The following is a 24659-nucleotide window of genomic DNA, read 5'->3' on the forward strand; positions in this document are numbered from 1 at the left end:
AGATTCAACGCTCGTCTTGACAGACGCGACGTCGTTCCCCTTTCTTTAGTGTTCACTTTACTTCGATACCCTCGTCCCCGATGATACCTCTCTGTTCTATCTCAATGTCGAGAAGAAAAGTCTGCTCAATCGAAAGAGGCTCATCAATCAACCTGAGTCGCGCTCTAGTATTCACCCAACCTCTTCGCCAACTTCGCAGCCTCCTTCCACTCCTCCAAGAACCCTTCCACCTTCTCCGCTACCACCTCGGCAGTCACGTCCTTCCCGAAGGCTTCGACGAAGGCTCCGTCTGGGTCGAGGAGGTAGAAGTAGATGCTGCGTGAGAGAAAGGAGAAGGAAGAGGGAGTCAGCGACGAAGTTGGGTAGAGAGGAGAGGAAGCGAAGAAATGAGAGCGGTGAGAAGTCGAAGGTAGATGAGAATAGAAACTGGGGGACGTAGAAGAGTCGAGGTGGAAGGCGAGAAGGAGGAAGGGGAGAACGAGCAAGACTGCTCACCTGTGATCCACGAGATAATCATCCTCTGCCTTCGCCTTGGGAGGAGTAGAGAAGTAGACTCGGTAGACCTTGCACATGTGCTTGATAGCGTCGTAAGGTCCCGTGAGTCCTATGGTTCGGGAGTGGAATTCTGAGGGGAACGGAGGAGGAGGAGGAGAGGTCAGATTCGGTTGAGACGAGGACGCGACGAGCAAGGGAGGGCTGATTTGGGTGAAGTTGAGAGACAGGGTGGTGGCGAGAGTTCAACGGGGGAGACGGAAGGATAGTTGGAGTAGAGAGAAGGAGGTTGTCGAGGAAGAGAAGCAGCGACGAAGGGAGGACGAGAAAGAGGAGACGCGACGAGACCTCGTCTTCTTCCAACTCACCTCCAACGTAAGCCTTGACCTGAGGGATATCGTCCCTCGCAGGATCCACCGAAACAAACACAGGTCGGGCGATAGGTCCATGCTTCGCGTCTACACCAACCAACCAAACCAAACCAAACCAAAAACCAACCAAAAATCAGCTCTCTCTTCTCTCATCTTCCGTCCTTCTCCTCTTCGGTCTCGACCTCCCTCCCTCCGCTTCGCAACAACTCACCCAAGATATCCACCACGTCACTCATCTTGTCCAACTCCTCGGGACAGATATCTGGGCAGTTGGTGAACCCAAAGTACATGAGCGTCCATTTGCCCAACAGGTCGGCTTCGGTGAAGGTGTTTCCGTCTTGGTCGAGGAGGGAGAAAGGGCCTCCGATCAGAGGTTTTCCCGTTTTGACGGATTTTTGAGCAGCTCGTTTGCCTGTATGGGACACCCACAGAAAAGAACCGAGGAGAGAGGTGGGCTCGATCTTTGAGGAGAAGCGAGGGCAGGAGGAAGAGGAGGGTGGGCTGAAAGGACGACTCACGCTTGATCTCGTCCATCTTTGCCTTTTCCGTTTCAAAGTAGAAGTAGAGCCCTGTTCCTGCTGCGAGGAAGATTCCTGCACTTCGGAGGTTGAAGAGCTGTTGCTCATCGAAACACGCGAGTCAGCGATGAGAGAGGGGGGGGGGCAAGAGAGCGATTGAAGAATGGGCAAGAAGGAAGGGAAAGGTGAACTCACTCCTGCGTTGTGCTTGTTACGAGCTTCAGCAGGAGAAAGGACTTTGGTAGCACCTCCTGCTCCTCCTCCGAAGAGACCTGACTTGTTGGTAGTAGCAGGGATTCGAACGCGAGGTGCGGGAGGGGTGGGATCGGAGGGAGGAGGTGGAGGAGGAGGGGACGAGGTGGGAGGAGGAGGAGGTGTCGAGGAAGGAGGAGGAGGGGTTGAAGTTGAAGCGAATCTTGAAGGGATCGACGTTATCCGAGGTGAAAAGCAAGATCGGGAGAAGGAAGCCAAGACGGTAGAAGATACGAGTCTGGTAGAAGGATGCGACATGTTTGGTTTTTTTGTAGGATGTAGTTGAGGTTCAATCGACGAGGTCAGACCGATTCGAAACTTGGTTGACCTTCTCTCGCCCTTCTCCCCCTTCTCTTTCCCCTCACCTCCACCCCCTCCCTTACCACTTTTGTTCTCTTCTAAAGAGGTCACCTTCAACCTTCTCCCCTCGCCATGTTTATGATCAAGAGTCGTGAGTAATCGCTCTTGAAGGAAGGTCGTCCTGAATCGTATCGGGTGGAGCTCGTCCTCTCTCAAGCTCACACCTCTCCTCCCTCCCTCCCTTTTCCCCTCCTTCCTTCTCCCTTTCGTCTATACAGTTTTCGGAAAGATGTGGGGTTCGTAGATTACTTCTCGCTTCTCTACATACGCACACTCGTCTGACCTCTTCTCTCGTTCGCTCTCCTTCCCCTCCAGGTGATCCTCAGAACCCAGAGATTGTGCAGTTGAAGGCTGGGATGCTGTTCCTCGTTCGTCCAGACAGCATCAAGGGTTCAAGAGAGTGCATGTAAGCAGAAATCTCATCTAAGATCAGCTCCAGTCCGGATGGTATCCACTCCCGCTGACGCTCTCGTTCCTTGCCTCAGCTTCAAGGACGCTGTTGCGACCGTCCGTCGAACGACCGCGGAGCATCAGTATCAGCTCGTCATCACACGAGCCTACGAGGAAGGAGAGGCTGAACTTCTCGACGGAGACGCAGAGAGTGAGTAGATTCGAGAGATTTCATGCTTCTTCGGAGAATTTCAGCGTCAGAACGAGCTCACCTTTCTGACCTCTCCTTCCTTCCCTCCTTGCCTTCCCCACCCTCCTCGTCCTTCAGCCGAAGACGAACGATCCTTCCTCATCGACGCCTCCCTCAACTTCCGACCCTCTTCCTTCGAAGGGGATCCCTCGTTCGCTTGGAAGGATATCGACTACGACGACGAGGAAGAGGAGTCAGACGCGGACGAGGGAGAGCTCTTTGAGTTCGTCGTTGATTCCAAGGCAGTCGACAAGGCGACTTTGACCGTCTTCGAGTTGACCATGCTTCACTGCATGTTCGAGAGGGTGAGTTCACGGTCTCCAGTGTCTCTCGAGGAGGTAGAAGCTGATATTTCTGTTGTCTGAACCTCAGAAATTCAACCGAAGTCACGACGAAGCGACGGACGCTGAGCTCGAGGACCTCAAGTACAAGTGAGCTCGACCGTTCCTTCCCTCCTCCCGTTCTTGAGCTGATTCTCGAATTCTCTACCCTCCTTAGACCTCCTCGCCACCCTCTCAAGTCCCTCTCCCAATCCCACTCCCCCGACACTCCCTCCAAGCCTACTCGAGTCAACTCCGACGGCCTTGCCGACTCCTTCAACGCCCTCTCCGTCTCCTCTGCCTCCACTCCCACCTCCAAACCAGCAGCTTTCTCCTCTTCCTCCAAAGGAAAGTCGCCAGTCAAGACTCCCGTCGCCAAGCAGGAACCTTCCTCTCCTGCAGCAGTCCTCGCACCCGTGGAGCTGGCCCCACCCATCGAGGAGCAGGTCGTTGCGATCATCGCTGACGAGAGGGACGAGGAGGAGCTCGTGGTGGTGGATGAGGCGAAAGCAGAAATCTACCTGTTCGATGTGGAGGTGGAGCATTTCGTGTTGCAGGGAGAGGTGAAGATTACGTTGATTGAGAAAGACGCGAAGACGTTTGATTGTGAGGCCTCCTTTGTTCAATCTCGTCTCGGGGAGCTCGAGCTGATCGTTGATTTCTGCTTGATAAACAGACTGGCTTGCTTGCAACTTGGTCGACCCTTTCAAGTGGATTATTAGTCAGCCTATCAACGCTGAGATGAATGCTAGGTGGTCGCAGGTTCGTTGATTTCCCTCCTTCTTCTCCGAGTCCTCCTCGAGTCTGACCCCCTCCTCTCCTTCCTCTTTCGAATCTTCCAGGAGGCTCTTGCTTTCATGTGGAACTTCAGTGCGTCTCTGCCATCTGCCTTCTTCGACGCGTCTCGTCCTAATTCGTCTCTCCCTCCTCTTACCTCAATAGTTCCTCTCGACGAGACCGACTCGCCCAAGACCTGGTCTCTCCGATTCACCTCCGTCGCCGAATACCTCGAGTTCAACCACTCTTTCAACCGATGTCTCTGGCAGAAGGCGAACCAGCAGAGTTGGGGGAAGGCCAAGGTTCGTTCTATCTTCCTTTCGTCTGCTCTCTTCGAGTCGACCTGACCAGGTTTCGTTCGTTCCTACAGCCCGCCGATCACGCCTACGTCTACTCTGCCTACGAGGACTCGGAGATGGTTGGCATCGAGGAGGAGGAGGAGGACGAGGAGGAGGAAGAAGAGGAGGAGGTCAAGCGAGAGCAGTCGGAGGAGGAGGAGAGTGAGTCCCGTCGTCCTTCGTCTCGTCGCCTTCCGAGATTTCTTACTGACTCGTCGCCTCTCTTCTTACAGCTGGATCAGATCACGGATCGGATACAGAGTCAGACTCAGACGACGGCCAACCTCGAGTAGCTGCCGATGGACACAAGAACGAGCATCTCGCCGTCGGATACAAGCACGAGCGGTCCTTTGTCGTTCGAGGAAACAACGTCGGAGTCTTCAGGCACACGGACGACGACAAGCTCAAGCACTCGACTACGATCAGCAACATCAAGAACAAGAAGGGACAGAGCTTTGCTCCTTCGAAGGTTCGTCGCTCCCTCTCCCTCTCCTTCGTTCGACCCCTCGAAGCTCACTCGACGCGTCTCTTTTCGTTCAGGTCATGCTTCACAACGAGGACTCCTCCATGCTCCTCATGAGTCAGCTCGATCCTCACTCGGTCTTCCGAATGGATCTCGAGACGGGGAAGGTCGTCGACGAGTGGAAGGTCTCGGATGTCGTCGAAGTCGACAACATCGTCGCCAACAACAAGTTCGCTCAGATGACGGCCGAGCAGACTGTTATCGGTCACTGTGCGTCTCTTTCTCTCTTTTCTTCGGACTCTCATATCATCAAGCTGAACTGTTGTCCGTCTTTCTCCCAGCTCACAACGGAATCTTCCGAATCGATCCTCGTCTCGCTGGAAACAAGATGGTCGAGTCTCAATTCAAGCAATACGTTTCCAAGAACGACTTCAGCGCTGCTGCTACCACCGAATCTGGGAAGTTGGCTGTTGCCAGTAACAAGGGAGATATCAGGCTGTTTGATTCGCTGGGGAAGAATGCGAAGGTGCGTTCGCTTCGTTCGTTCCCTTTGCTTCGTTTTGGCTGACTCTGAGTTTGCGTCTTGAACAGACCGCCCTCCCTGCTCTCGGAGACGCCATCATCGGTATCGACGTCACAGCCGATGGACGATGGATCATCGCTACCTGCAAGACGTACTTGCTCCTCATCGACACGCTCATCGGAGACGGAAAGTGAGCACTCCGTTGTTTCTGCTCTCCCTCGACCTCTTCTTCTCGAAATCACCGCTGACTATTCCCTTGTCGTGCTCTTGTCACTTCTCTTAGGAACAAGGGCTCCTACGGATTCGATAAACCCTTCCCTGCCGATTCGAAACCGATTCCTCGTCGACTCCAGCTCAAGCCCGAGCACGTCCAGTACATGAACCAGGCTGGGAACCCTCCGCTTTCGTTCACGGCTGCGAGGTTCAACTCTGGATTGGGAGAGGAGGAGAAGTCGATTGTGACGAGTACGGGGAAATTCGTGATTACCTGTGAGTGGAGAAATTTCTTCCCTCTTCTCCGTCGAACGAGAGACGCGTCCTGACTGTTTCTTTCAACTTGATTGATCTCTTCCAGGGAACTTCCGTCGAGTGAAGCAGGGAAGGATGGACGACTACAAGATCAGCTCGTACAACGATACCGTCGTGGCCGATAACTTCAAGCTTGGAACGAACGGATCTGGAATCGTCGTCGCTCTGCCCAACGACGTGTGAGCCCTTGTTTCGTTTCTTCTCTCCTCTTCCGGCTCAACCGATGGCTGACCGTCTCTCTTTCGTTCTTGGCCTTTTAGGTTCATGGTCAACAAGAAGCAGCTTCGAAAACCCACTCGAGAATCGCTCAGCACTCCTACGAGGATGCTCAAGAGTCGGTCTGACATCGTAGACTCTCGCGTTCGTCCCGTCCTCCTCCTTTCTTTTGTCCTTCCTTCTCGACTGACCTCCCTTTTTCTCACTCCTTCTACAGTACTAAGCCTCCTCTCGTTCTGCCTCTCTCGCGTCCTGGACTCGTTTGCCTTTCGTCTCTATCCCTGGCTCTCTCCATCTCGTTTTCGTTTCTCTTGGGGTCGTCTCGTTTCTCTCTGCTGTCTCCCTTTCTCCTTCCTGACTTTCCTCCCTAGCTTTCTCTCACGATTTCTTTTTTTCACGATGATGTAATACTTGCTCTCTGTGCACCAACCAACACCAAGCTCTCACAAAGTCAGCAACTCCCTATTACAAGAGAGAAAAAAGGAGGGTCCCCAAGGTGAAACTCCAAAGCGGTCTTCCGTCCAATCGAGCTCACTTCAAGCCATCACCTTCTCCTCCCTCCCCTTCCTTTCCTTCCCTCCCTCTCTCTCCCCTTCCTCCTCCTCCTCCACCTCGCCCACCATGATTCCTTCCGTTGCTCGATTCGCTGCTCCCCTTCTCCGATCTTCGGCTTCCCTTCGACCTTCGACGTCGAAGCTCACTCTTTCCGCTGGGGCGTTCTCCGCCAGGCGTTGGGCTTCGTCTGCACCTGCTCACGAGGTAAGTTCCTCTATATTTTGATAGATCCTTGTTGGGGATCGTGTAGAGCCTATACTGACGTTTTGATATCTTCTCTTACTCTTGTAGATGACTGTCAGGGACGCTTTGAACGTCGCCATGGAGGAGGTCAGCTCCGTCCCTCCCTTCTCCTTCTTCTCCTTCCCCAACTGAACGCGCTCTCTTCCTTCTTATGTTGGACTCTTATAGGAGATGATCCGAGACGAGACTGTGTTCGTTATCGGAGAGGAGGTCGCTCGATACAACGGTGCTTACAAGGTAAGTCTGCAATCCCATTCCCCTTCCTCTCCTCTCCCCTCCCTCTCCCTTTTTCACTCATCGCCGTGCCGCAAACAGGACCGTCCACCGACGACGCTCTTCATCAACTGACTTCTTGCCTTTCCTTACGCGTGGAATCAATGGCGATCAGGTCACAAAAGGCCTTTCTGAGAAGTTCGGAGAGGACAGGGTTATCGATGTGAGTCAACTAGACTATCAAGAGAGGGAGGGCCAACGGAGGGAGGGAGGGAGGGATCCCGTTTTCGCTGGCCTCCCGTTCGTTCCTCCGCCCGTATCGAAGCAGAAGAGCTCACACGACGCGTCTCTTTTGCTTTTGATCGACTCCGTAGACTCCCATCACTGGTCAGTAGCTTCCTTCGATCTCCTGGCTCTTTCTCTGAAGGGCAAGCGGTTCTCGAGCTCGGGGGAAAGAGAAAGCTGACTTCCGCCCTTCGCGTTCCTCTCCTTCTCAAAACAGAGTCTGGATTCGGAGGACTCGCCGTCGGAGCTGCTCTCGCTGGATTGAGGCCTATCTGCGAGTTCATGACTTTGTGAGTTTAGCTCTTCACATCTCCTCGGATCTTTTCCGAACCAAGAAATCTGAAAGCTGAACCCTCTGCGTTCCTCCCTTCCCTTCCCTCCTTTGCTTTCTCTTCCTCCAGCAACTTCGCCATGCAGGTTCGTTCTCGCCTTCCTGCCCTACCCATTGTTCTCTTTCCTCCCAGCTAACGAACGACCTTCGCTTCTTCGCGTGTATCTGCCAGGCCATCGATCAAATCGTCAACTCCGCCGGAAAGACCTACTACATGTCTGGTGGAAACGTCCCTTGTCCCGTCGTCTTCCGAGGACCTAACGGAGCTGCTGCTGGAGTCGGAGCTCAGCACTCTCAGTGCTACGCTGCTTGGTACGGATCCATCCCTGGGTTGAAGGTCGTTTCGCCCTACTCGGCGGAGGACTGTAAGGGTCTTTTGAAGGTGAGTTCGTGTATGAGATCGGAGTTGACGAGCTGGACGTGCTTGGTGGATGAGAATGGGTGGCGGAGCAATGGTGGAAAGGTCTGAGAGGTCGCAGGAGTGGTGTTGGACGCGGGAAGACCGAGGAGGGAGAGAGAAGGAGAAGGAGTCGAGACGAGTTCGAGCTGACCTTTCTTTCTTCGCATTCACTCAGGCTGCTATCCGAGACCCCAACCCCGTCGTTTTCCTCGAGAACGAGCTTATGTACGGAATCTCCTTCCCTATGTCTGAGGCTGCCATGAAGGACGACGTGAGTTCGATTCCCTTTCCTCTCCTTCCGTTCAGCCCTCCTTCGAGCTGACCTTCGTGCCTTCCCTTCTTCTTCCTTTCCAGTTCGTTCTGTGAGTACCTCCTCTTCTCCTCGACCTCCTTAAGCTCAAGCTGACTTTCTATACTCTCGTTCCTCAGTCCCATCGGAAAGGCCAAGGTTTGTTCGAGCTCTCTCGCCTGCGAAATTCGAAGGACTTGACCGAAAGCTGACCGTTCGTTCCTCCTTCCTTTCTGTTCTCTCCTCAGATCGAGCGAGAGGGAGCCGACGTCACCATCGTCGCTCACTCCAAGATGGTTGGACACTGTCTCGAGGCTGCCGAGAACCTTGCTAAGGAGGGTATCAACGTTGAGGTCATCAACCTCAGGTCGATCAGGTTCGTTCCAGCCCAATCCTCTCCTTTCCTCTTTCTTCCCCTTCCTCTTCCTTTCTCTTGCCTTCGTCTCGTTCAAGCTGACACCTCTCTTCCTCGCCTCGCTTCCTTCGTGTTCCATCAGGCCTCTCGATATCGAGACCATCATCAAGTCCGTCAAGAAGACCGGACACCTCGTCACCTGCGAGGGAGGTTTCCCCATGTTCGGCGTGGGATCCGAGATCTCTGCTCAGATCGTCGAGTCCGAGGCTTGGGACTACCTGGATGCTCCTATTGAGCGAGTTACCGGTGCTGGTGAGTCTCGTCATCCTCTTCCGAACCTCGTTCCGTGCAGGTTTCATCGAACGCGTCGCTGACCCTTTCGCTCGTCTTCCGTCGCAGATATCCCTACTCCTGTGCGTTTCCATGCCTTCGGATGAGTTGTATAGTGCTGTGAGAGTATGCTGACTATGTTTCCTTGTGTTGGGCTCGATCAGTACGCCGCCAACCTCGAGGGTTCGTTCCAACTCCCCTTCGACGCGTCCTTTTCGCTCCCTGTGCTTCCCAGAGCTTTCCCTAGGGCTTCGCTGACCTTTCTACTATGTTTATTGGGTCATTCAGTGTTTAGCTTCCCTGATACGCCGCTTATTGAGAAGGGTTAGTATACATTTTGCCCTTGAGCCTCTTCAAGCTCGACGAACGGGTGAACGACCTACACCCTTCTCTTACGCGCGTCCTGACTTCCCTATCTCCTCTCTTTCCTTCATTTTCTTCTACAGTTCTCAAGCGATCTGTTTGTGAGTAGTCTACCTCATCCAACACGCAGGAGAAGCTCGACGAGGACTGGTATCCGTGTCGAGTCGAGACGGTTACTGACGCGCGTCTCCACTCTCTTGCCTTCCCTTCCCTCCAGACCGATCGTAGAGAAGTTTCGATGGAGTTCGCGTGAGAATAGTGGGAGGAGGATTGGAGAGTTGATCTTGGGTTTAGCTGCTCTACGAGGGCGAGCTTTGGGTGGATGCGCATGGGCTTTAGAAGATTACCCAAACGAGAGGGAGGAAGGAGGAGTCGGAAAGAACGAAAGAAAAGTGAAGTTCGTCCGTAGATCTGGTCGCTGTTTTTGGATTCGGTTTGCACAAAGAGGAGTGCGGTTGGGCGACGGCTGAGCTGGATCGTGGCAGGGAGGGAAGGGGAGGGGGGAGGCGCATAGCAACGGGAAGGCCATCGACCCGATTCGAGCTCCCCTCCCCTTCCTCCTTCGAACCATCACCACCGGCCCAAACCTCAAGATGATCCGCCGTTCCTTCTCCCTTCTTCTCATCTGGACTCCAACAGTCGTCGTCCTATCTACCTTAGCTTGCACAACGAAGATCACTCGCCGTATCGTGAGCGTCAGCTGCTCGCTCCCTGGTTTCCTCTCCTCCGTCCGAGCTGACCTCTTCCTGCCCTCCTTCGCAGCTCTCTACCACCGTTTCGAACGTCCTCTTCCTTCTCGACCTTCTCTATCTCTCCCTCGTCGCATCCATCGCACTCGTTATTCATACTCGGTTCATCCCTCTTCAAATCGGTCAACCACCTTCTGCTCGAGTCGACTCCACCGCTCTTCCCTCCTCCTCCTCGACTCCTTCAGCCCTTCTTCTTTCCCCTCCTCCTTCAAAACTTCTACTCGAAGAAGAACCTCTGACGAACCCTACCATTCAAAACGAAGAGCATCCCTCCCTCTCCCGAATCCCTCGTCGCTCCAAGTCGCAATCCTCCTCCTCAGCGTCCATCGTCCCTCGACGACCTCCTCCTCCTCCTCCCTCGCCCCAATCTCAACCTATCCCTCCTTCCATCCTTTCAACTCAGCATCAACCTCAACCTCAACCTCAACAACATCGAGTCCGCTTCACCTCTCCCCCCTCCTCCATCGCTCTGCAGGATCCTCAAAGTCGCGGAGTCGTTTCACCTCTGGCGAGTCAGTTGAAGAAGACTGAGGAGGCTTTCTTCCCTTCGACGATCTCCAGCTCTTCGAACGGGAATGGAAGAGTTGGAGATCAAGCGAAGGAGGTCGGGGAGGAGGTGGCTAAGTCGAAGGGAGGAAAGGGAAAGGAGAGGGAGGAGATCACGCCCATGACGCCTCCTGCTTCGCCTGAGATTGAGCTGCTGGGAGATTTGAGGGATGAGGAGCAAGATGGGATGGGTGACGTTGTTGGAGGAAGTGGTGCGAGCAGGAGGAGGAGGGCAGCGCCGGGCAAAAGTACGAAAAGGGAAGAGGACGCGGTCGGAGCGGAGGAGGAGAGAGGGAAGGATGGGTTGGGTTTTAGTGAACATCGCGAAGGCAGAGAGGAAATTGATACTTAGTGAGAGTTGGGGAAACAAGGTGAGTTTGATTCACAGAAGAGGAGAAGAAGCAACGACCCTGAAAGGTTGGATTGTGGATCGACGCGTCGAACTCGAACTCATGTCGCTAACCCTTCGCTCCGTCTTCTCTGCACCTCCTGCTAGACTAGTCCATTCCATGCTCACGATCTACCCCACCGAAAAAAAGCAACCTCAAGTTTCCTTCCTTCTTTGCTTCGACACAAGTTGATCAACCTCTCCTCTCCCTTTTGCTTCTTTCGACCCGTCGCCGTTTCGTGTTTTTTTTTTCGTCCCTCCTCCTCTCGCTCTTAGCCTCGCCTCGTTCCTATCGCATCGTTTATCCTTTTTTTGCATCCCTTCTGTCCTACCTCTACCTTCAGTTCGTCCCTCTCGTATCAAAACCAGCCCTTGATCCTTCTCCTTTTCGTCAACTCAACTCAACGAGACGCGTCTCCCTCCTCTCCCTTCCTTTCGCGAAAACGAATCAGAGACGAACGAAAAGTTGGTATAATCCCATCGCAAAGAGATCGACCCTAGTCTAAGAGATCAAGATTGTCCGTCAATCCAGCCTCTCGGTCAACTTCTGATGCCCCACTTCCGGGAAATCCCACCTGGCGAGTCGGAGCGAAACGAAGTCAGCTCGTGCTCGACGTCGTTCGAAGGCTAGCTAAAAGGAAGTAGATCGCTCACCTCACACACGTCCTGATGGCCCACAGTCCCGTCAGCGTGAACGCCCCGAGAGCGAGGAGGGAGATCACTGGGTGGGAGGTCGCTCGGTCCTGAAAACGAACGGAACGAAACGAAACCAAAACGAAAAAAACGACGCGTCAGTTTTTCGTCTCGAACGAAAGACCCGCGACGCTGTTCCAAGCCGAACAGAGAAGGAAAAGAGAAAAGAAGACGAACCTGCCACCCTTGCATCTTCAACCCAAACGCTCTCATCGCCCGCTCCCCCCAGCTCTCGATGCTCCTCGGCTTGAGGAAGTGTTGGTAGACTCCTTCGAGGGTGGAGAAGATGGAGGCTCCTTCGAACTCGATCTTTTCGAGCTCGAGGGTGACGTCGTAGTATTCGTATTTCTGGTTGGGGGAGGGGATGGGAGGGAGGAGGGGGAGGGTCAGGTTGGGACGCGTCGTTTGATGTGAGAGAGAGAGAGAGGGGAGAGAAGAGGACGAACGGAAGGATCCGCAACGACGACTTGAGGCATTTTGGATTTGCTCATTCTGATGATAAAGGAGAGCGAGAAGGAGTCAGCAAAGAAAGGAAAGGAAGGAGACGAACACCGTCTCGACGCGTCGAACCACTCACCCGTAGTTCGAACTCAACCACTTCCCCCACTTGTCCCCATCCATCCAAGCAAAGATGACGCCCTGGTCAAACTTCCTCCCTCCCTTCCTCCAAGCTGTCGCGACCTCCCTCAACTTCTCCCTCCCGTTCTCATCCCCGGCTCTCAACCCCGCCAGCACCACCAAACTCCCCCTCTTGTTCTTCATCACGTCCCCAAAGTTGCCACTGTCGAGCTTCACCACCGTCGGCAGCTTGTTCTCCTCCAAAAAGGACGCAACCTTCTCGACCGAGAGCGTTTTGGGGGTGGGGGTGAAGGCGAGGGTGAGGAGAGGGGTGGAAGGCGTGTGGTCTTTGAAGGAGAGGAGGACGGGTCCGGAAAGAGGAGAGACGCCGGTGAGCTTGAAGAGGTCGGGGTCGCGGGATTGGAAGACGGTGGCGGAGCCGATGAGAGAGCGGGAGGCGTCCATGACGGTTTTGAGATCCTCAGCCGAGGAAGAGTACGAGTGAAGGTAGATGAAGAAGACTTCCTCCTTCTTGGCGATATCGTTGATGTTGTCGGCGTTCACGTACTCGAGGTCACCACTGCGCGCAAGAAAGAACAGCGAGGCTCCGTCAGTGAGGGTCCAAGTCGCAAACCGGTTTCAACGCCGACGCGTCGACGAACCTGGCCAGAGCCTTCTTAGCGAACGCAGACATCGACGAGAGACTTCTCGCTCCCGTGTGCTCGTACTTCTGACCGTTGGCGAACCTATCACGAAAGAAGAAAACGTGTCAGCCTTCGACGACTCGAGGACGGGACGGGAGCGAGAAGACTCGAAACGCACAAGAACAGCTGAGGGTAGCCCAGGACGCCTTCGCTCTTGCAGAGGGCTGGGAGATCCTCGCAGTTGACTTCGGCGACGGTGATCTGACCAGCGAGCTCGGAAGCGAGTTCGGCGAAGACTGAGAGGAGAAAGAAAAGGTCAGTAGAGAGCGAGAGGACGAACGGAGAAACGCAACGAACCTGGGGCGAGCTTCTTGCAGCTGTCGAAACGAACGAAGAAGCCATTAGTTCCCACTCTCCGGGACGCTTGATACAACAACGAGAGATACTTACTGTCCACACCTGTAGATCGGATTGAAGAACACGGTCAGCCTCGTCTCAAAACTCTCCCAGAAACCTCAAAAAAACGAAAACTCACCAAGGCGCAAAGAACTTGACGAACCCCCCATCCTGCTTGACCTTCTCCAACCCAGCCTTATCGAGACTAACCACCTCCGACCCAGCTCTTCCTTTCACATCCTGAACACCGGAAGCTCCCACTCCAGCTGTCACGGGAGACGCGACGGGAGCTCGTTTGGCGTACCGACGGGAGATGGTCTCGATGTATTCGGTGAGGACTCCAGGCGAACGAGAGAGCGTGTAAGGGTCGAGTTCGATTCCGTCTTGATATCTGGAGGGTCAGAAAGGGCGAAAGGTCAGCTCGGAGGGAGGGGAAGGATGAGAGAAGGAAGGGAGGACGAACAAGCGAATGTCAGGGTCTGGAGGAGGAGGAGGAAGGAGGACCGGTCAGCTTCGTTCGATTCGGGATGAGGAGAAGAGAGAGAGAAGGATGAACAGAACTTGACTCCATTGGAGTTGCAGAGGTCTGCATCGAAGAAAGTTAGTAATCAGCTCGGTCTCTACTGCTTCAAGTTAGCGGAAAAGACTCACCTCCCTGGGCCAGGCAGCTGAGAAGGAAGGACGACTCGAGGTCAGCTTGATCGTCTCCTTTCCTCGCTCTTCGAGTTCAAACGCTCGAGAAGTTCGAGACGACTCACTTAACCTGAGCCATATGGAACCCCGTAACCTTCTCCAGATCCTTCTTCTCCTCTGCGATCTTGGCCCACGTTGGAGCCTGCGAGACGGAAGGGAAGGGAAGGAAGGCCGAGAGGTCAGCTTGAGCTTCCCTTCCTTTCTCTCTTCGCTGATCACCGCCCACGACGCGAGCAAGGGCAACTCACGAATTCTCTACAGTGACCGCCTAGCCGAACGAACACAAGTATGAAGGTCAGGTCAGCTTCGCTTCGACGTCCAGATGGTTCGCAAAGAAGGAGATCTCCTCCTCTCCCTCCTCCCTTCCTCTTCTCCCTTCGAATACACTCACACTGAGGACTGTAATGCTCCACCAGCCTGGTTCGAATCAAACGGATCAAATCGTTAGCAGTTATGAAGTAACGTCAGACAAACAACTTGTTCTCCTACTCACCACAAGCCCGACGAAGTACTGAGCTTGAACGAATCCGTCGTGAGCTGTCGAAGCTCAAACGGCACGGTCCCTTCCGTAGGAGATTGAGCCTCGGTCGTCGCGGAAGCTAACGAGCTCAGGGAGAGGAGGGAGAGGGTGAAGAGGGAGAGGAGGTTCACCATAGAGGTGGGGAAGGAGGGGAGGGGAGGAGGAGTTGGTGAGTGTTGGAGGAGGGAAGGAGGACAAGGGGGAGAGCGAGCTCGCGAAGGGAGCTGGTTTGCGACGAAGAGAGACGGACAGGACGAAAGAATTTCCCCTTTTCTCTCGTTGATTGAAGGATAGGGCGAAGATTGAGTTTGTAAAGAAGAGTTATGATTAAAGAAGAGTAATAACAAAAGGAGAAAGAGAGATGGGGAGGAGGTCGTGGGAGATCGCAACAAAGAGAAACAGCCAGAACCAAACTAGACAAAGACCAGCTACCACCTAACAAAAGCAGAAGCGTACGAAACACTGCTATCTCGAACCTTGATGCAAGGGGAACTCTGCTCGTAGTGGACGAAGGAGATCTCGCCGGAGGGGGTTGAAGGAGACGACGACGCGTCGGTGGAGGAGGGTGAGGTCGGTTTGAGGTGGGTGAGAGCGCCGAGAAGGACTCCGATTGGGTGACGGCTGGAAGAAAGGATGAAGGGAGAAGAAGGGTGAGAAGAGTCGACGAAGAGAAGAAGAAAGAAGAGAGAGAGGCAGAGAGAAACGCACCCGCAGATCGTGTTCTTCGTCCCTTTGAAACCCCAAACAAGAAAGAAATCCGAGTCAGATCAACTCTTCGAGGACATAGAACAGTAAAATACTCACTCTTCAAATAACTCTCAAACCTCCCATGAACGTCCTCCCACTCCTTCCCCTCCGACGACCCTCCGCTCTGCAAGATCTCCATCGCCTCTCGATCCAGAAGCTCGATGCTGATATGGATAGGCTTCTCCGGACTGGGTTGGACGGCTGAGGAGAGACTGACGGGAGTGGATGAAGGTGCAGGTGGGGAGTAGTAGGTGTAGGAGAAGCGGGAACCCCTGTTTGCGAGAAGCGTCGAAGCGAAGGAGGGGTCAGCGGTTCGGTGAGACGCGACGAGGACGAACGAGAGAAGGGAGGCAAGAACGGGAGACTTACCAGTGGCAGAAGTCGGAAGAGACGATGGTGAGAGTGGAAGGGTCGTTGAGATCTGGGGTGAGAGGGGGGGAGAAGGTCAGAAGGAAGAAAAGCAGAGGGAGACGGAGGTGAGAGGAAGAGGATGAGCTGGAACGAACAAGGAGCGAGCAGTTCTCCAAACGATGCCTCTTTGGTCTTGGAGATTGATCCGACTAGGATGGGGATGATCTTGATGTCCTTCCTGTTGAAGCATGATCCAACGTCAGGGTCTGTTTTCGAAGTTCAAGGAGGGAGGGAACGATCAAACTCACCCGTCGAAGATCTTTCGAACGAGAGGAAGGTGCATCTCGATGGAGTGCTCTTCCTCGTCCTGAGCAAGCGTCATCGTAGTGAAGCGTCCTGTGTTTCGAAGCTCGGCGATCACTAAAACATCAAACAAAAGGTCAGTACGAGGGAGAAGGATCGAAAGAGCAAAGACGCGTCGCGAGAGAAAGGGACGAACGCTCGAGATGAAGATTGAGAGAACCGATGGGAGTCTCGTAGGTTGAGCATGCCGAGAGAGCACATCCGTCGAGATAGACGTGATGAGAAGGTCCGAGGATGAAGACTCGAGTGCTGTGAAGAAAGGAAACAGTTTCAGAACGGAGAAAGGAGGGGAAGAAGAGAAGAGCGAAAGCTCACATCGAGGACGTGTCGACAGCTTTGTAGGCCCAGGCAGCCTGCAGAAGCCAGAGCGGTCAGCGAGAAGGTTTCTAAGTCTCTTCGTAGACGTCTGAAGAGCTCACGGTTGGCCCACTGTAGCTGAAGCCAGCATGACTGCAAAGGGAGAAGAAAGAAGCGACCGGATGCGGAGGTCATTCCGCCGTCTTCTTTGACTGATTGAAGAAAGGATGAGTAGGTCGAACTCACGGTGCTATGATCGCTTTGCATCCCTTCACAGGTGGCTCGAAGGTCTTGGCCCAAGGAGTTGAACTCGAGGATGCTGGGACGGCTTGAAGGTACGAGTCGAGTTCGGCGGAGAGCGTTGAAGCTGCCAAACGAGCCGAGAGAGAAGGAGCGAGAGGTCAGCATGAGCTTCTTAGGCATGGGTTTCAGCCCATGGCAGAGTAAGATGGGACGTACAGGAGCTGGAGTACCAAGAACCAGCGTGAGAAGCTTTTCGAGAGGTCATCTTCGGTCCGGAGGAAGGAGAGGAAGTGAGTGAAGGTGATGGAGGATCAGAAGCGAGCTGATGCTGTGAATGTCTTGTTGAGATATGGACGTTCGGAGCTGATTGAGGATTAAGATGGGTCTGTGTGCGATGCTACGAAGCAAAAAACGGTGGTGGTGGATGGAAGAGAAGAAGTGGAAAGGGTAGGAGAGGAAGGGAGGTTCGGGAGCAGATTCGGTTGAGCTTCACCTCCTTCCCTCCCCTACTTTTGACCTTTAACCACGACGAACGAACGATGGAAGGTACGATTCAGACCTCTGAGATGGTAAGTCCAGACCTTTCTCATCACACCAAGAGATGAGAGCTGACTTTCTTCTCTCTGTTTCCAGGCGAAGGGACGATGCCAACTTCTCGAAGTGAGTCTTTGCGAGCTCACCCTTCCTTCCTTCCTTTCGCTTTGCTTCCCCTCGATCTCACTTCTTCCCTCTTGATCACAGATGCCGAACGAGATACTTCTTCATATCGTCGACCTCATCGATCTGGAGGATGGTGAGAACGGTGAAGACCTGCCTGTCTCTCTGGCATGCAGAAGGCTTCGAGAGGTCAGTTCCCTTACCTTCTTCCTTCTAGTCCCCTTTCTTGGACGAGAGCTCTCGTGGCTGACATGGTTTTTGTCTTGTTTTCGCATATAGTCTTTCCAGGTCTCTTGCAGCCTCAACTTCGTCTGGTTGAAGATCAACTTCGCCTTCCCGCATCACTTGGATCTCCTTCGAGCGAGAGCAGACGACCCAGCCGTCGCCCCAGCCGTTCGGTTCGTCTGATCTGCTAGAAAAGGAATTAACCTTCTCGTGCAGTACTAGTACTAACGACCTGCTCTGCTCTTTTTGAAACTTCCAGAGAGCTCTGCATCTACGGAGACCTGAGAACTCTGTCAGCGTCCCTCGACGACTGTCTCGATTCCCTCCACCACGCTCTTCACAGATTCCCAGGCCTCCTCGAACTATCTCTCCCCCCTTGCTTCCTCACCAAACAGACCCTTGAGGTCATCCGAAGCAGTCCTACCATCGGAATTGTCTCCATCGATGGAACCGTCGCTCGTCGAACCCTCCCCGTCGACTTCATGACTCCTCCCTCTTCCTCCTCCCCTCTCCCTCGACCGCTCGCTTTCAAGCTCACGCTCGATTTCGAGGTCGATGGATTCAGCTCGGAACTTCACTCCCACTTCGATCGATTCGGGGACGTCGTAATATCCGTCGACGTCTCAATCCCGTCCTTCTTATCATCCTTCTTACGTCCCCCACTTCCTCGCCGACCCAACTCTCCTCTCCTCGCTTGAAGCACTCTCACTCACGCTTCCTCCCCACGCCGACGATATCTTTTCCTGGCTTCAATCTGTCCCAAATCAGTTCACTTCCCTCAAAACAATCCAAGCCTCCGTCTCGAAGAAGAAGGAATTCAACAAAGAACCCTTCTTGCTTTCGAACTCCAACTGGATCGAACCTCCTGGATCGCGGGACGAGTCGTCGGTGGTCGAGTTCCTTGCCCAATGGCGAGAGGTTCCTCTTACGGAGTACGTCGTTCAGCAGGACGTCGAGGATGGTTGCTTCTCCTCGGTAGCTTTCACGCTGCTGGAGGGAGCCGTGATCACTCGGTCGATGGTGGTTTCCCTCGCTTAAGTCGTCGGATCCGTACCGACCCTCGTCGTTGACTGCCACTTTGGGAACTTCTCGCCTGTTTGGCCTGCGTGGGTGAGATAATATCTCTCTAGTTGACGAACCTCGTTTAAAAAAACGCTCGCTGATCCTCGTCCTTGGTTTCTTCCCCCCAGCACAAGACCGTTCTCGCCTTCGACGCGTTCAAATCCCTCCAGACGCTCAATCTCGGTTGCGTCGTAACTCCCGTTCGAACCAAGGCCTGAGGAGACTCGAGACGCGGATCAACGTCGCACGATTGGAGCTCCCCGCCTCCTCCCTTCCGGTCGATGCCGAAGTAGAGTGGGCCATCGGTTGCGGAAAGGCCGTCGCGGACTTCTCAGGATCTGTCGAGTGCGACGAGAACGGGAGGAAGAACCTTTCGTTGACGGGATGGGAGTGCGACGACGCTACCGGGTCGCCTCAGTGGTCCTGCTTGGTGTGTGAGCTGGGATTTGATGACACCCCTGAGCTCGCTACCCCCATCGAGCTTTTGTGTGCATGCCCGGTCGAAGAAGTTCGTTCAACTCTTGCTCACGGAGGAATGGATCTCGACGCGTTCGATTCAAAGTTCGTCCTTCCTTTCTTCCTCCTCTTCGGCTTCTCATCCTTTCGTTCCAGCGAATCTAGAATGACCTTGATTCTCATCTTTCCCTATCAGACCTCCCAACGGGAACGGAACTCTCTTCGAGCTCTACCTTCAGTTCGTCGACCTTTCCATCTTTCCTTTTTCGACCCTACGAAACCTCGGGAGCGAAGCTCATCCTTTCCCATCTCCTCTTTTCGTCGTATGTCAGCTCTAGATCCGGCACCATCTCGTCCTCTGGATCCGACGCTGGGTCGTCGTAGGGATTTGGCTCGAGCTGTCGGCGTGCTGCACGGTTGAGGACGCGTCGGTGAGAGTTATAATTCCTCTTCTAAGTTCGTTCTTCTTCTCACCCTGCTCACACTCAGGTCTTTTTCGATTCCTCTCTAGTTCGTCCTTCGTTATCGTTGGAATAGGAGGGCTTTGACGTGTCGTGGTGATTGTGCTTTCAGGTTCGTCTCACCTCTCCGTCCTTCCCTCCCTATCTCCCCTTCGTCTCTTCTCGAGTTCGGTCAAGAACCCAAACTGACCTTGGACCTCTTCTTTCCTCTTTGCGAGCAGTCAACGCTTATGCCTGTTTCGGAGATCTTCGTGACGAGAGACGTCCTGGTGGAGAGAGAGAGAATTGCTATTCCTTCTTTGCGAGCGTTTGGTCGCTGGTACGATTCTAGAAAGTAAGAAAGTTTATCGTATCTTTCTCAGTCGTCTTCTGAGTATCTCATCGGATTACCGGATCTTGCGAATGCCTCTGTAGGCTGGAAGCGACGCGTCGAATGGACGAGACCCCTTCGCCTCTTTCTCCCCTTCGTGCGCTCCTCTCGCTGCTTGTAAGACGGCTCAGCAGAGGATCGGAAGGGGATCAGGCTGTGATAGATCTCGTATCGTCTGAGCTGGTTTCCATCAGAAAAGTTGAACTCGATCTCTCCTCCAATCGAGCGACCTCTTTCCCTCTCGGATCTACAAGCGCTTTCACAAATCAAATCTGACCGAGCACACCAGGAAACACCTTGCTGACCGTACTACAGGTTCTGACCAAGCAGCACCAATTTTTTCCTCGTTTCTATGTCAGCATCGGCGAAGGCTCGGTCGGATGACGATTCAGGGGATCGAAAAGTGAGCTTGGATTTCCCTCCTTCCTTCTTTTCTCTCTTTCAACCACATCCTCAACCAGAAATCTATCTCACCCTCCTCGACATGTCTACCATCATCAGCAAGCGAATCCTAGTAACCGGAGCCACGGGAAAGCAGGGAGGAGGAGTCGTCAAGGTATGTACGTTTCATTCCTCGTCCTCGAGCTCACGTTTCTTCCTTCCTTCCTCCTCCCTGAACTTCCTCGTCCTTGCTCTCCACAGGCTCTCGTCGAAGCCAACTCTGCTCTTCCCGCTTCCTCCCCCAACCCTTACACCATTCTCGCCGTCACTCGAACCGCTTCCTCAGCCAAAGCTCAAGCTCTCTCGAAGCTCCGAGGCGTCGAGCTTATTGAAGGAAACCTCAACGACCCTAAAGACCTCTTTGCGAAGGCAGCCAACTCAGGAGGACCGGTCTACGGAGTCTTTTCGGTTCAACAGAGCTTCGGTGAGTGTTGCCAGGAGGTCGAGAATCTAGTTGCTTGGGCACGAAGAAACTTTCGCTCGCTCGACGGATGCGGAGATCGAGCTGAACGAACGACGACTGACTTCGACTTCCCTTCGCTCGATCTCTACAGACAACAAGGACGGAGGTGTCGAGGGTGAGAAGAAGCAAGGGAAGGAGCTGGCAGCTGCAGCGCTCGAAGCCGGAGTGAAGCATTTCATCTACTCGAGGTTCGTCCCCGTCGACCTCTGCTCTTCCATCCCCATCTCGACGCTTCTCAACTAACCCCTTCGATCTCGCTCTCGTCCACAGTGTCGACATTGGAGGTCTCGAAAAGACTGATATTCCTCAGTTCGTACTCTCCTTCTGCCTCTAGTTCTGCCCATCGAAGCTCGGCTCACCGTTTTCTCTGTTTCCTCTTCCAGCTTCGAGTCGAAGCAAGAGGTTGAGAAGTACATCAAAAACGTACTTCCTACCCTTCCTCTTACCATCCTTCGACCTACCTACTTGTGAGTCATCGCACTCCCTTTATTTTGCTCCTTTCCACGCTGATGCTTCCTCGTCTGCTTGTCCTTGCTCTCAGCATGGACAACATGCTCGAACCCACGTCGATGCAGGCCAAGATCTTCTCTACCGCTCTCGTCTACAACTTCTCGGACCCTTCGAAGAGGATTCAGATGATCGCATGCTCGGACATTGGTCTGGTAGCAGGAGAAGGTGAGTTCTCGTCTCTCTTCGTCGTCCGCGTCGCGTCGGTTTCTTCGTCTTTCATTCACCTTCCGCCCTTTCCTTTTCATCCTGTTCGCCTCTTTGTGGAATTATCACTGACCACCAACCCACTCCATTCTACTACTGCCCTTCCTTCATCCCTACAGCCTTCCAGAACGCTGATGAGTTCATCGGGAAAACCATCTCGCTCGCTGGCGACGAACCTACCATCCGTCAGTTTCTTTCCCTCGATCTCCTCTCTCGCCATTCTGCCAACATTTTCCGGTGGGTGCTGATATTTTCGTCGTTCTCTTCTTCCTCTCTCCCCCTCTCCCTCTCGTGTCCTTCTTCATCTTTTCAGCCGAGCTCCAATCCAACTTCGAGTCAACCATGGGCTACCCTCTTCCTCTCACGTTCTCCTTCATCGCCACTTTCCTCAAGTACTTCGTCACGGAAATCGGAACGATGTTCAAGGTCAGTTGCTGGGTCTGATTTACCTCGTACCTCGATTCTCCGTCGCGTCGAGTTCTCTGAAATCTCGAAAACTGACCTCTTTCCTGCTTGCCTCTCATTCCTATCTCGTTCAGTTCTTCGACGTCACTGGATACTCTGCCGACGTTCCGTCTTTGAGGAAGAGGTTCCCCAAGATCAAGAACCTGCAGCAGTGGTTGGAGGCCGAGGTGAAGAAGTAGAATCGGAACTTTTCTTTCCGTATCACTTCGTCTCACACAAGTCCACCTTGCCCATGTAACGCCGGTTCTAATATCTTCTATTTAATATGTTGCCTCGATGTACGAAGGTTCAAACAGTCAAGCTCGTCGACGGGAAAGAGAGAGGGGACTGAAACAAGAAGGACGCGTTGACGAGCCGAGTCCTCCTTGGGCCGAGTTCGTCGTGCTGCAAAACCCATAAATGGGGTATCAGGAGCCCTTGAATCGCCAGTCGCTTTCGAAGACTGGAACGAGCGGAAAGACTCAAACAACGAGGAACGACGAGCTCAACACGCACCGTCGAAAGAACGAGCTCGCTGAAAGATCTGAGGAGTAGCGGCTCCAGGAGCGGTAGTCGCGACGGATGTAGCTCGCTTGGTACGGTCGTGTGGAGGTGGGGCCATCCTGGGAGAAAGGACGGGATGCGAAAGGGAGCGGAGTGGGAGATGGTTGGGGAGGAGGGAGAGTTGGGCTCGACTCTGAAACCCGTCAAAACGGGAGATCGAGATGTAGGCTTTTCTTCTTTGAGAAAAAAACTCTAGTGGCTCCTTGATCAGAGTGGCGAGACTGAGGATCATCGTTCTGTAGGTGGAAGAAAAGGTGCTGCAGCGAAACTGCCTCAGCTTCGAGCCTTCTCTCCTCCCTCTCGAAGTCGAAAGCTGACCTTCGTCTCAACCTCGGAAGATCTTCTTTCAAGATTTTCAGTCCTTCTCATGCATCCGTATAGAACGGACCGATGGATGTACACTTCAGAACAAAAATGGGACTCGCCGAGGTCTTCCTGCTGCAACAAAACTTACGAGCAGCCTTTCGAGACGCGAGGCTGAACGAAGAGCACGGAGGACGAGCGAAGTAGGGAGGCCTCGAACGAGGGAGAAGCTGAGAAAGCAGCACATTTTCGGCGAGAAGGCAACTGTAGATGGCGACTTACATTCAACGTCAAATTCTCGATCCAGCGTTTTTGAGGAAGGAAAGGGAGAGAGAAGCGAGTCGGAAGTCAATCCGAGCGCGTCGACGCGTTGACTGTGAGTGTGAAGTCGAAGGTCGTAGATCTCATCTGAACTTGATGAAGGCCACTCATTAGATTAGGAAACCTGAGGTCGTCGCGAAGTAGTTAAGGGAAGCCAACGTCAGGACAGGTTTCCTGCTAAGCTCAGCCCGAAGAAAGACGCGGCTCTTGCGACCTTTCAATCTTCTTCAGAACCGAAAGGGTACAACACGACCAGGCAGAGATTAGTAGGGCAACTCGTGAGACTTCAGATGTAGGTATTGTGGAAGCTGGAAGCGTCAGCGAAGGAAACTGGAGGTCGGAGAAGGTGGGCGACGCGTCGACGTTGATCTCACTCATTTGAGCTTGACCTGGGTCGAATCCAAATCTTTCTCCTGCAGTCTCGCAATAGCATCATCGACTCCATGAAGATCAGGGCTAGAAAATCTACACCTTGAAGCCTCGGCTGGCCCTTCGTCCTCGTCCCTTCTCGAACTTTCGTCCCTTGGAGATGGTGTAGGGCTTCTTGTTCTTGTGGGGACCCATTCCGAAGCTGAGAGAGGTAGAAGAAGAGAAGGAGGAAAGTCAGTTTGGGTCCAAGGGCAAAAGTCGAGGAGGGAAGAAAGGAGGAAGAGCGAGCTCGATTCTGAACCTCGTCCTTCCTTCCTCCTTCCCTCGTTCGAAAGGATGAGAACGTACTGTCGGTAGGCCTCCCTGGCAGTTCGCTTTCCTCGAACCAAGACGGTGTTGGCACCCTTGGGGGATCGAAGAGCAAGCTGATCGAGAGTGAGAGCTGAAAGGGAAGGGAAAGGAAGGAAGAAACGAACAAGACCAAAGTTCCGTCAGCCCTCGTCCCCTTCCTTCCATATCCCTTTCTGTTCGTCCATATACAGCCCATTCTTCCCACTCCATCCGTTCCCTACTGCCCAACCCGACCGAGACTGATGATCTGGACTCACCCTCTCCTCCAGCAGCAACGATTCTCTCCCTGGCGGACCTCGTGAACCTCAAGGCAGCGATGGTGAGCTTGGGAACGACGAGGAACCTCTCATCGTCGGTAACGGTTCCAACGAGAACGAGGGTCTTGGTACCGTCGGTGTTGGCGTTGTGGGTGTGCTTGACGATTCGGGAGATGGAGAGGGGAGGTCGGTTGGTCTTGGACTGGAACAACCTCTTGAGGACGACCTTGTTGAACTTGGAGTCCGTTCGTCGAGCAAGGAAGCGGTAAAGCTGGAAGGGTTTCGACCGGATTTTTTTTGGTAAGAGGTGGTAGATGGGATAGAGGAGAGTGGGATGAGGTGGATGGGGAGGGATTTGAAGGAGGAGGAGGATGCGAGGGAGGGAAGGAGGAAAGGTCAGACGTCGATTCCTTCGCGGTTTTGAAGTCCTTTTCGGGTACGCACCTTCACGAGCAAGAGAAGGTAGGGATCCTCAGACTTGGGAGCCTGCCTGGCGCCTTTGCGTTCGTGCTTATGCCTTAAGTCGATTCCCTATAAGAACCCAACGAATGCAAAGAAGGTCGAGGGAGGGAAGGGAGCGAGGGAGGGAACGAGGGAGGCAGGGAGGCGAGGGAGGGAGGGAGGGAGGGTCAGTCGAGCTTCCAACAAACGATCCAAAGCACCCGATCCTTCGATTCAAACGGGAGGGTGGAGTGTAGAGGTGGCCGAGTGTATAGAGAGGTCAGGATGTGTGGAAAAGAGACGAACCATCTTGAAGCTTTGGTGAAGGTACGCGGAAAGAAGGGAGAGAGGGAGTAAATCAGGTTTTTCGAAACAAAGGCTGCGTTCCCTCCGTCTCCTCCCTCCCCTCC

At 53.7% G+C, this 24659-nt stretch overlaps 9 protein-coding genes across 9 annotated transcripts; 5 read left to right on the top strand and 4 right to left on the bottom strand.

Moving 5' to 3' along the window:
- Window positions 1–83: 83 nt before the first annotated feature.
- BDY24DRAFT_397950 (SCO family protein) lies at window positions 84–1921 on the bottom strand. Its single transcript, XM_076641620.1, has 6 exons — window positions 1577–1921; window positions 1382–1478; window positions 1075–1275; window positions 861–950; window positions 496–625; window positions 84–315 (listed from the first exon to the last, which is right to left on the bottom strand). Exons 1-6 carry the CDS (start codon window positions 1889–1891, stop codon window positions 165–167), a joined length of 984 nt encoding a protein of 327 aa, XP_076494054.1. The 5' UTR covers window positions 1892–1921; the 3' UTR covers window positions 84–164.
- Window positions 1922–1936: 15 nt separating this feature from the next.
- VID27 (Vid27p) lies at window positions 1937–6038 on the top strand. Its single transcript, XM_076641621.1, has 17 exons — window positions 1937–2084; window positions 2212–2229; window positions 2309–2399; window positions 2479–2594; window positions 2712–2938; window positions 3006–3064; window positions 3132–3559; window positions 3630–3715; window positions 3796–3823; window positions 3896–4032; window positions 4101–4230; window positions 4302–4537; window positions 4609–4801; window positions 4873–5057; window positions 5123–5244; window positions 5338–5543; window positions 5629–6038. The coding sequence occupies exons 1-17, from the start codon at window positions 2066–2068 to the stop codon at window positions 5763–5765; spliced, it is 2418 nt and encodes an 805-aa protein (XP_076494055.1). The 5' UTR covers window positions 1937–2065; the 3' UTR covers window positions 5766–6038.
- Window positions 6039–6248: 210 nt separating this feature from the next.
- On the top strand, window positions 6249–9651 carry PDB1 (pyruvate dehydrogenase (acetyl-transferring) subunit E1 beta). Its single transcript, XM_076641622.1, has 18 exons — window positions 6249–6557; window positions 6645–6683; window positions 6765–6833; window positions 6985–7032; window positions 7184–7196; window positions 7312–7384; window positions 7496–7511; window positions 7598–7807; window positions 8001–8096; window positions 8180–8187; window positions 8255–8273; window positions 8363–8490; window positions 8612–8781; window positions 8869–8882; window positions 8964–8982; window positions 9088–9123; window positions 9246–9263; window positions 9380–9651. Exons 1-18 carry the CDS (start codon window positions 6420–6422, stop codon window positions 9388–9390), a joined length of 1125 nt encoding a protein of 374 aa, XP_076494056.1. The 5' UTR covers window positions 6249–6419; the 3' UTR covers window positions 9391–9651.
- On the top strand, window positions 9629–11216 carry BDY24DRAFT_397961 (uncharacterized protein). Its single transcript, XM_076641623.1, has 3 exons — window positions 9629–9851; window positions 9925–10828; window positions 10954–11216. Exons 1-2 carry the CDS (start codon window positions 9756–9758, stop codon window positions 10807–10809), a joined length of 981 nt encoding a protein of 326 aa, XP_076494057.1. The 5' UTR covers window positions 9629–9755; the 3' UTR covers window positions 10810–10828; window positions 10954–11216.
- Window positions 11217–11368: 152 nt separating this feature from the next.
- BDY24DRAFT_417496 (thioredoxin-like protein) lies at window positions 11369–14483 on the bottom strand (the record flags this gene model as incomplete). The annotated part of the gene is made up of 17 exons (XM_076643722.1): window positions 11369–11420; window positions 11500–11588; window positions 11716–11886; window positions 11985–12030; window positions 12116–12676; window positions 12759–12842; window positions 12919–13036; window positions 13098–13117; window positions 13191–13199; window positions 13276–13527; window positions 13600–13615; window positions 13693–13722; window positions 13788–13804; window positions 13895–13971; window positions 14078–14097; window positions 14221–14246; window positions 14323–14483. The coding sequence occupies 17 exons, from the start codon at window positions 14481–14483 to the stop codon at window positions 11369–11371; spliced, it is 1749 nt and encodes a 582-aa protein (XP_076494058.1).
- Window positions 14484–14710: 227 nt separating this feature from the next.
- Window positions 14711–16871, bottom strand: MHO1 (Mho1p). The gene is made up of 11 exons (XM_076641624.1): window positions 16567–16871; window positions 16354–16474; window positions 16230–16260; window positions 16126–16163; window positions 15947–16059; window positions 15756–15867; window positions 15603–15685; window positions 15466–15517; window positions 15154–15368; window positions 15058–15079; window positions 14711–14970 (listed from the first exon to the last, which is right to left on the bottom strand). The coding sequence occupies exons 1-11, from the start codon at window positions 16613–16615 to the stop codon at window positions 14778–14780; spliced, it is 1029 nt and encodes a 342-aa protein (XP_076494059.1). The 5' UTR covers window positions 16616–16871; the 3' UTR covers window positions 14711–14777.
- Window positions 16872–16889: 18 nt separating this feature from the next.
- Window positions 16890–17930, top strand: BDY24DRAFT_371652 (uncharacterized protein; the record flags this gene model as incomplete). The annotated part of the gene is made up of 5 exons (XM_076638166.1): window positions 16890–16919; window positions 16984–17010; window positions 17092–17196; window positions 17287–17405; window positions 17492–17930. The coding sequence occupies 5 exons, from the start codon at window positions 16890–16892 to the stop codon at window positions 17928–17930; spliced, it is 720 nt and encodes a 239-aa protein (XP_076494060.1).
- Window positions 17931–20024: 2094 nt separating this feature from the next.
- On the top strand, window positions 20025–21965 carry BDY24DRAFT_397972 (NmrA/HSCARG family protein). Its single transcript, XM_076641625.1, has 9 exons — window positions 20025–20137; window positions 20224–20446; window positions 20577–20673; window positions 20756–20794; window positions 20869–20952; window positions 21027–21160; window positions 21319–21384; window positions 21513–21625; window positions 21739–21965. The coding sequence occupies exons 1-9, from the start codon at window positions 20066–20068 to the stop codon at window positions 21841–21843; spliced, it is 933 nt and encodes a 310-aa protein (XP_076494061.1). The 5' UTR covers window positions 20025–20065; the 3' UTR covers window positions 21844–21965.
- Window positions 21966–23258: 1293 nt separating this feature from the next.
- BDY24DRAFT_397975 (60S ribosomal protein L18-B) lies at window positions 23259–24582 on the bottom strand. The gene is made up of 5 exons (XM_076641626.1): window positions 24556–24582; window positions 24253–24339; window positions 23809–24079; window positions 23549–23642; window positions 23259–23402 (listed from the first exon to the last, which is right to left on the bottom strand). The coding sequence occupies exons 1-5, from the start codon at window positions 24556–24558 to the stop codon at window positions 23297–23299; spliced, it is 561 nt and encodes a 186-aa protein (XP_076494062.1). The 5' UTR covers window positions 24559–24582; the 3' UTR covers window positions 23259–23296.
- Window positions 24583–24659: the final 77 nt, after the last annotated feature.

The sequence above is a fragment of the Mrakia frigida genome (assembly GCF_051309035.1).
Source record: "Mrakia frigida strain ATCC 22029 unplaced genomic scaffold BDY24scaffold_29, whole genome shotgun sequence".
NCBI lineage: Eukaryota > Fungi > Basidiomycota > Tremellomycetes > Cystofilobasidiales > Mrakiaceae > Mrakia > Mrakia frigida.

Excerpts from the sequence above, each read along its gene's own strand:
- BDY24DRAFT_397961 (XM_076641623.1), top strand. The coding sequence starts at position 9,756 with ATGATCCGCCGTTCCTTCTCCCTTCTTCTCATCTGGACTCCAACAGTC. Across the intron at positions 9,852-9,924 it reads CGAAGATCACTCGCCGTATC|CTCTCTACCACCGTTTCGAA; the intron begins GTGAGCGTCAGC and ends CCTCCTTCGCAG.
- VID27 (XM_076641621.1), top strand. Across the intron at positions 2,595-2,711 it reads TCTCGACGGAGACGCAGAGA|CCGAAGACGAACGATCCTTC; the intron begins GTGAGTAGATTC and ends CTCGTCCTTCAG. Across the intron at positions 3,716-3,795 it reads TGAATGCTAGGTGGTCGCAG|GAGGCTCTTGCTTTCATGTG; the intron begins GTTCGTTGATTT and ends CGAATCTTCCAG.
- MHO1 (XM_076641624.1), bottom strand. The coding sequence starts at position 16,615 with ATGACCTCTCGAAAAGCTTCTCACGCTGGTTCTTGGTACTCCAGCTCC. Across the intron at positions 16,164-16,229 it reads TCAGCTACAGTGGGCCAACC|GCTGCCTGGGCCTACAAAGC; the intron begins GTGAGCTCTTCA and ends TGGCTTCTGCAG. Across the intron at positions 16,060-16,125 it reads GCTGTCGACACGTCCTCGAT|CACTCGAGTCTTCATCCTCG; the intron begins GTGAGCTTTCGC and ends CTTTCTTCACAG.
- BDY24DRAFT_397950 (XM_076641620.1), bottom strand. The coding sequence starts at position 1,891 with ATGTCGCATCCTTCTACCAGACTCGTATCTTCTACCGTCTTGGCTTCC. Across the intron at positions 1,479-1,576 it reads GTAACAAGCACAACGCAGGA|CTCTTCAACCTCCGAAGTGC; the intron begins GTGAGTTCACCT and ends GATGAGCAACAG. Across the intron at positions 951-1,074 it reads TGACGTGGTGGATATCTTGG|ACGCGAAGCATGGACCTATC; the intron begins GTGAGTTGTTGC and ends TGGTTGGTGTAG.
- PDB1 (XM_076641622.1), top strand. The coding sequence starts at position 6,420 with ATGATTCCTTCCGTTGCTCGATTCGCTGCTCCCCTTCTCCGATCTTCG. Across the intron at positions 6,684-6,764 it reads TGAACGTCGCCATGGAGGAG|GAGATGATCCGAGACGAGAC; the intron begins GTCAGCTCCGTC and ends GGACTCTTATAG. Across the intron at positions 7,808-8,000 it reads ACTGTAAGGGTCTTTTGAAG|GCTGCTATCCGAGACCCCAA; the intron begins GTGAGTTCGTGT and ends GCATTCACTCAG.
- BDY24DRAFT_397972 (XM_076641625.1), top strand. The coding sequence starts at position 20,066 with ATGTCTACCATCATCAGCAAGCGAATCCTAGTAACCGGAGCCACGGGA. Across the intron at positions 20,447-20,576 it reads TTCGGTTCAACAGAGCTTCG|ACAACAAGGACGGAGGTGTC; the intron begins GTGAGTGTTGCC and ends CGATCTCTACAG. Across the intron at positions 20,953-21,026 it reads ATCCTTCGACCTACCTACTT|CATGGACAACATGCTCGAAC; the intron begins GTGAGTCATCGC and ends CCTTGCTCTCAG.
- BDY24DRAFT_397975 (XM_076641626.1), bottom strand. Across the intron at positions 24,080-24,252 it reads ACCTTCTCTTGCTCGTGAAG|CTTTACCGCTTCCTTGCTCG; the intron begins GTGCGTACCCGA and ends AAACCCTTCCAG. Across the intron at positions 23,403-23,548 it reads GCCAGGGAGGCCTACCGACA|CTTCGGAATGGGTCCCCACA; the intron begins GTACGTTCTCAT and ends TACCTCTCTCAG.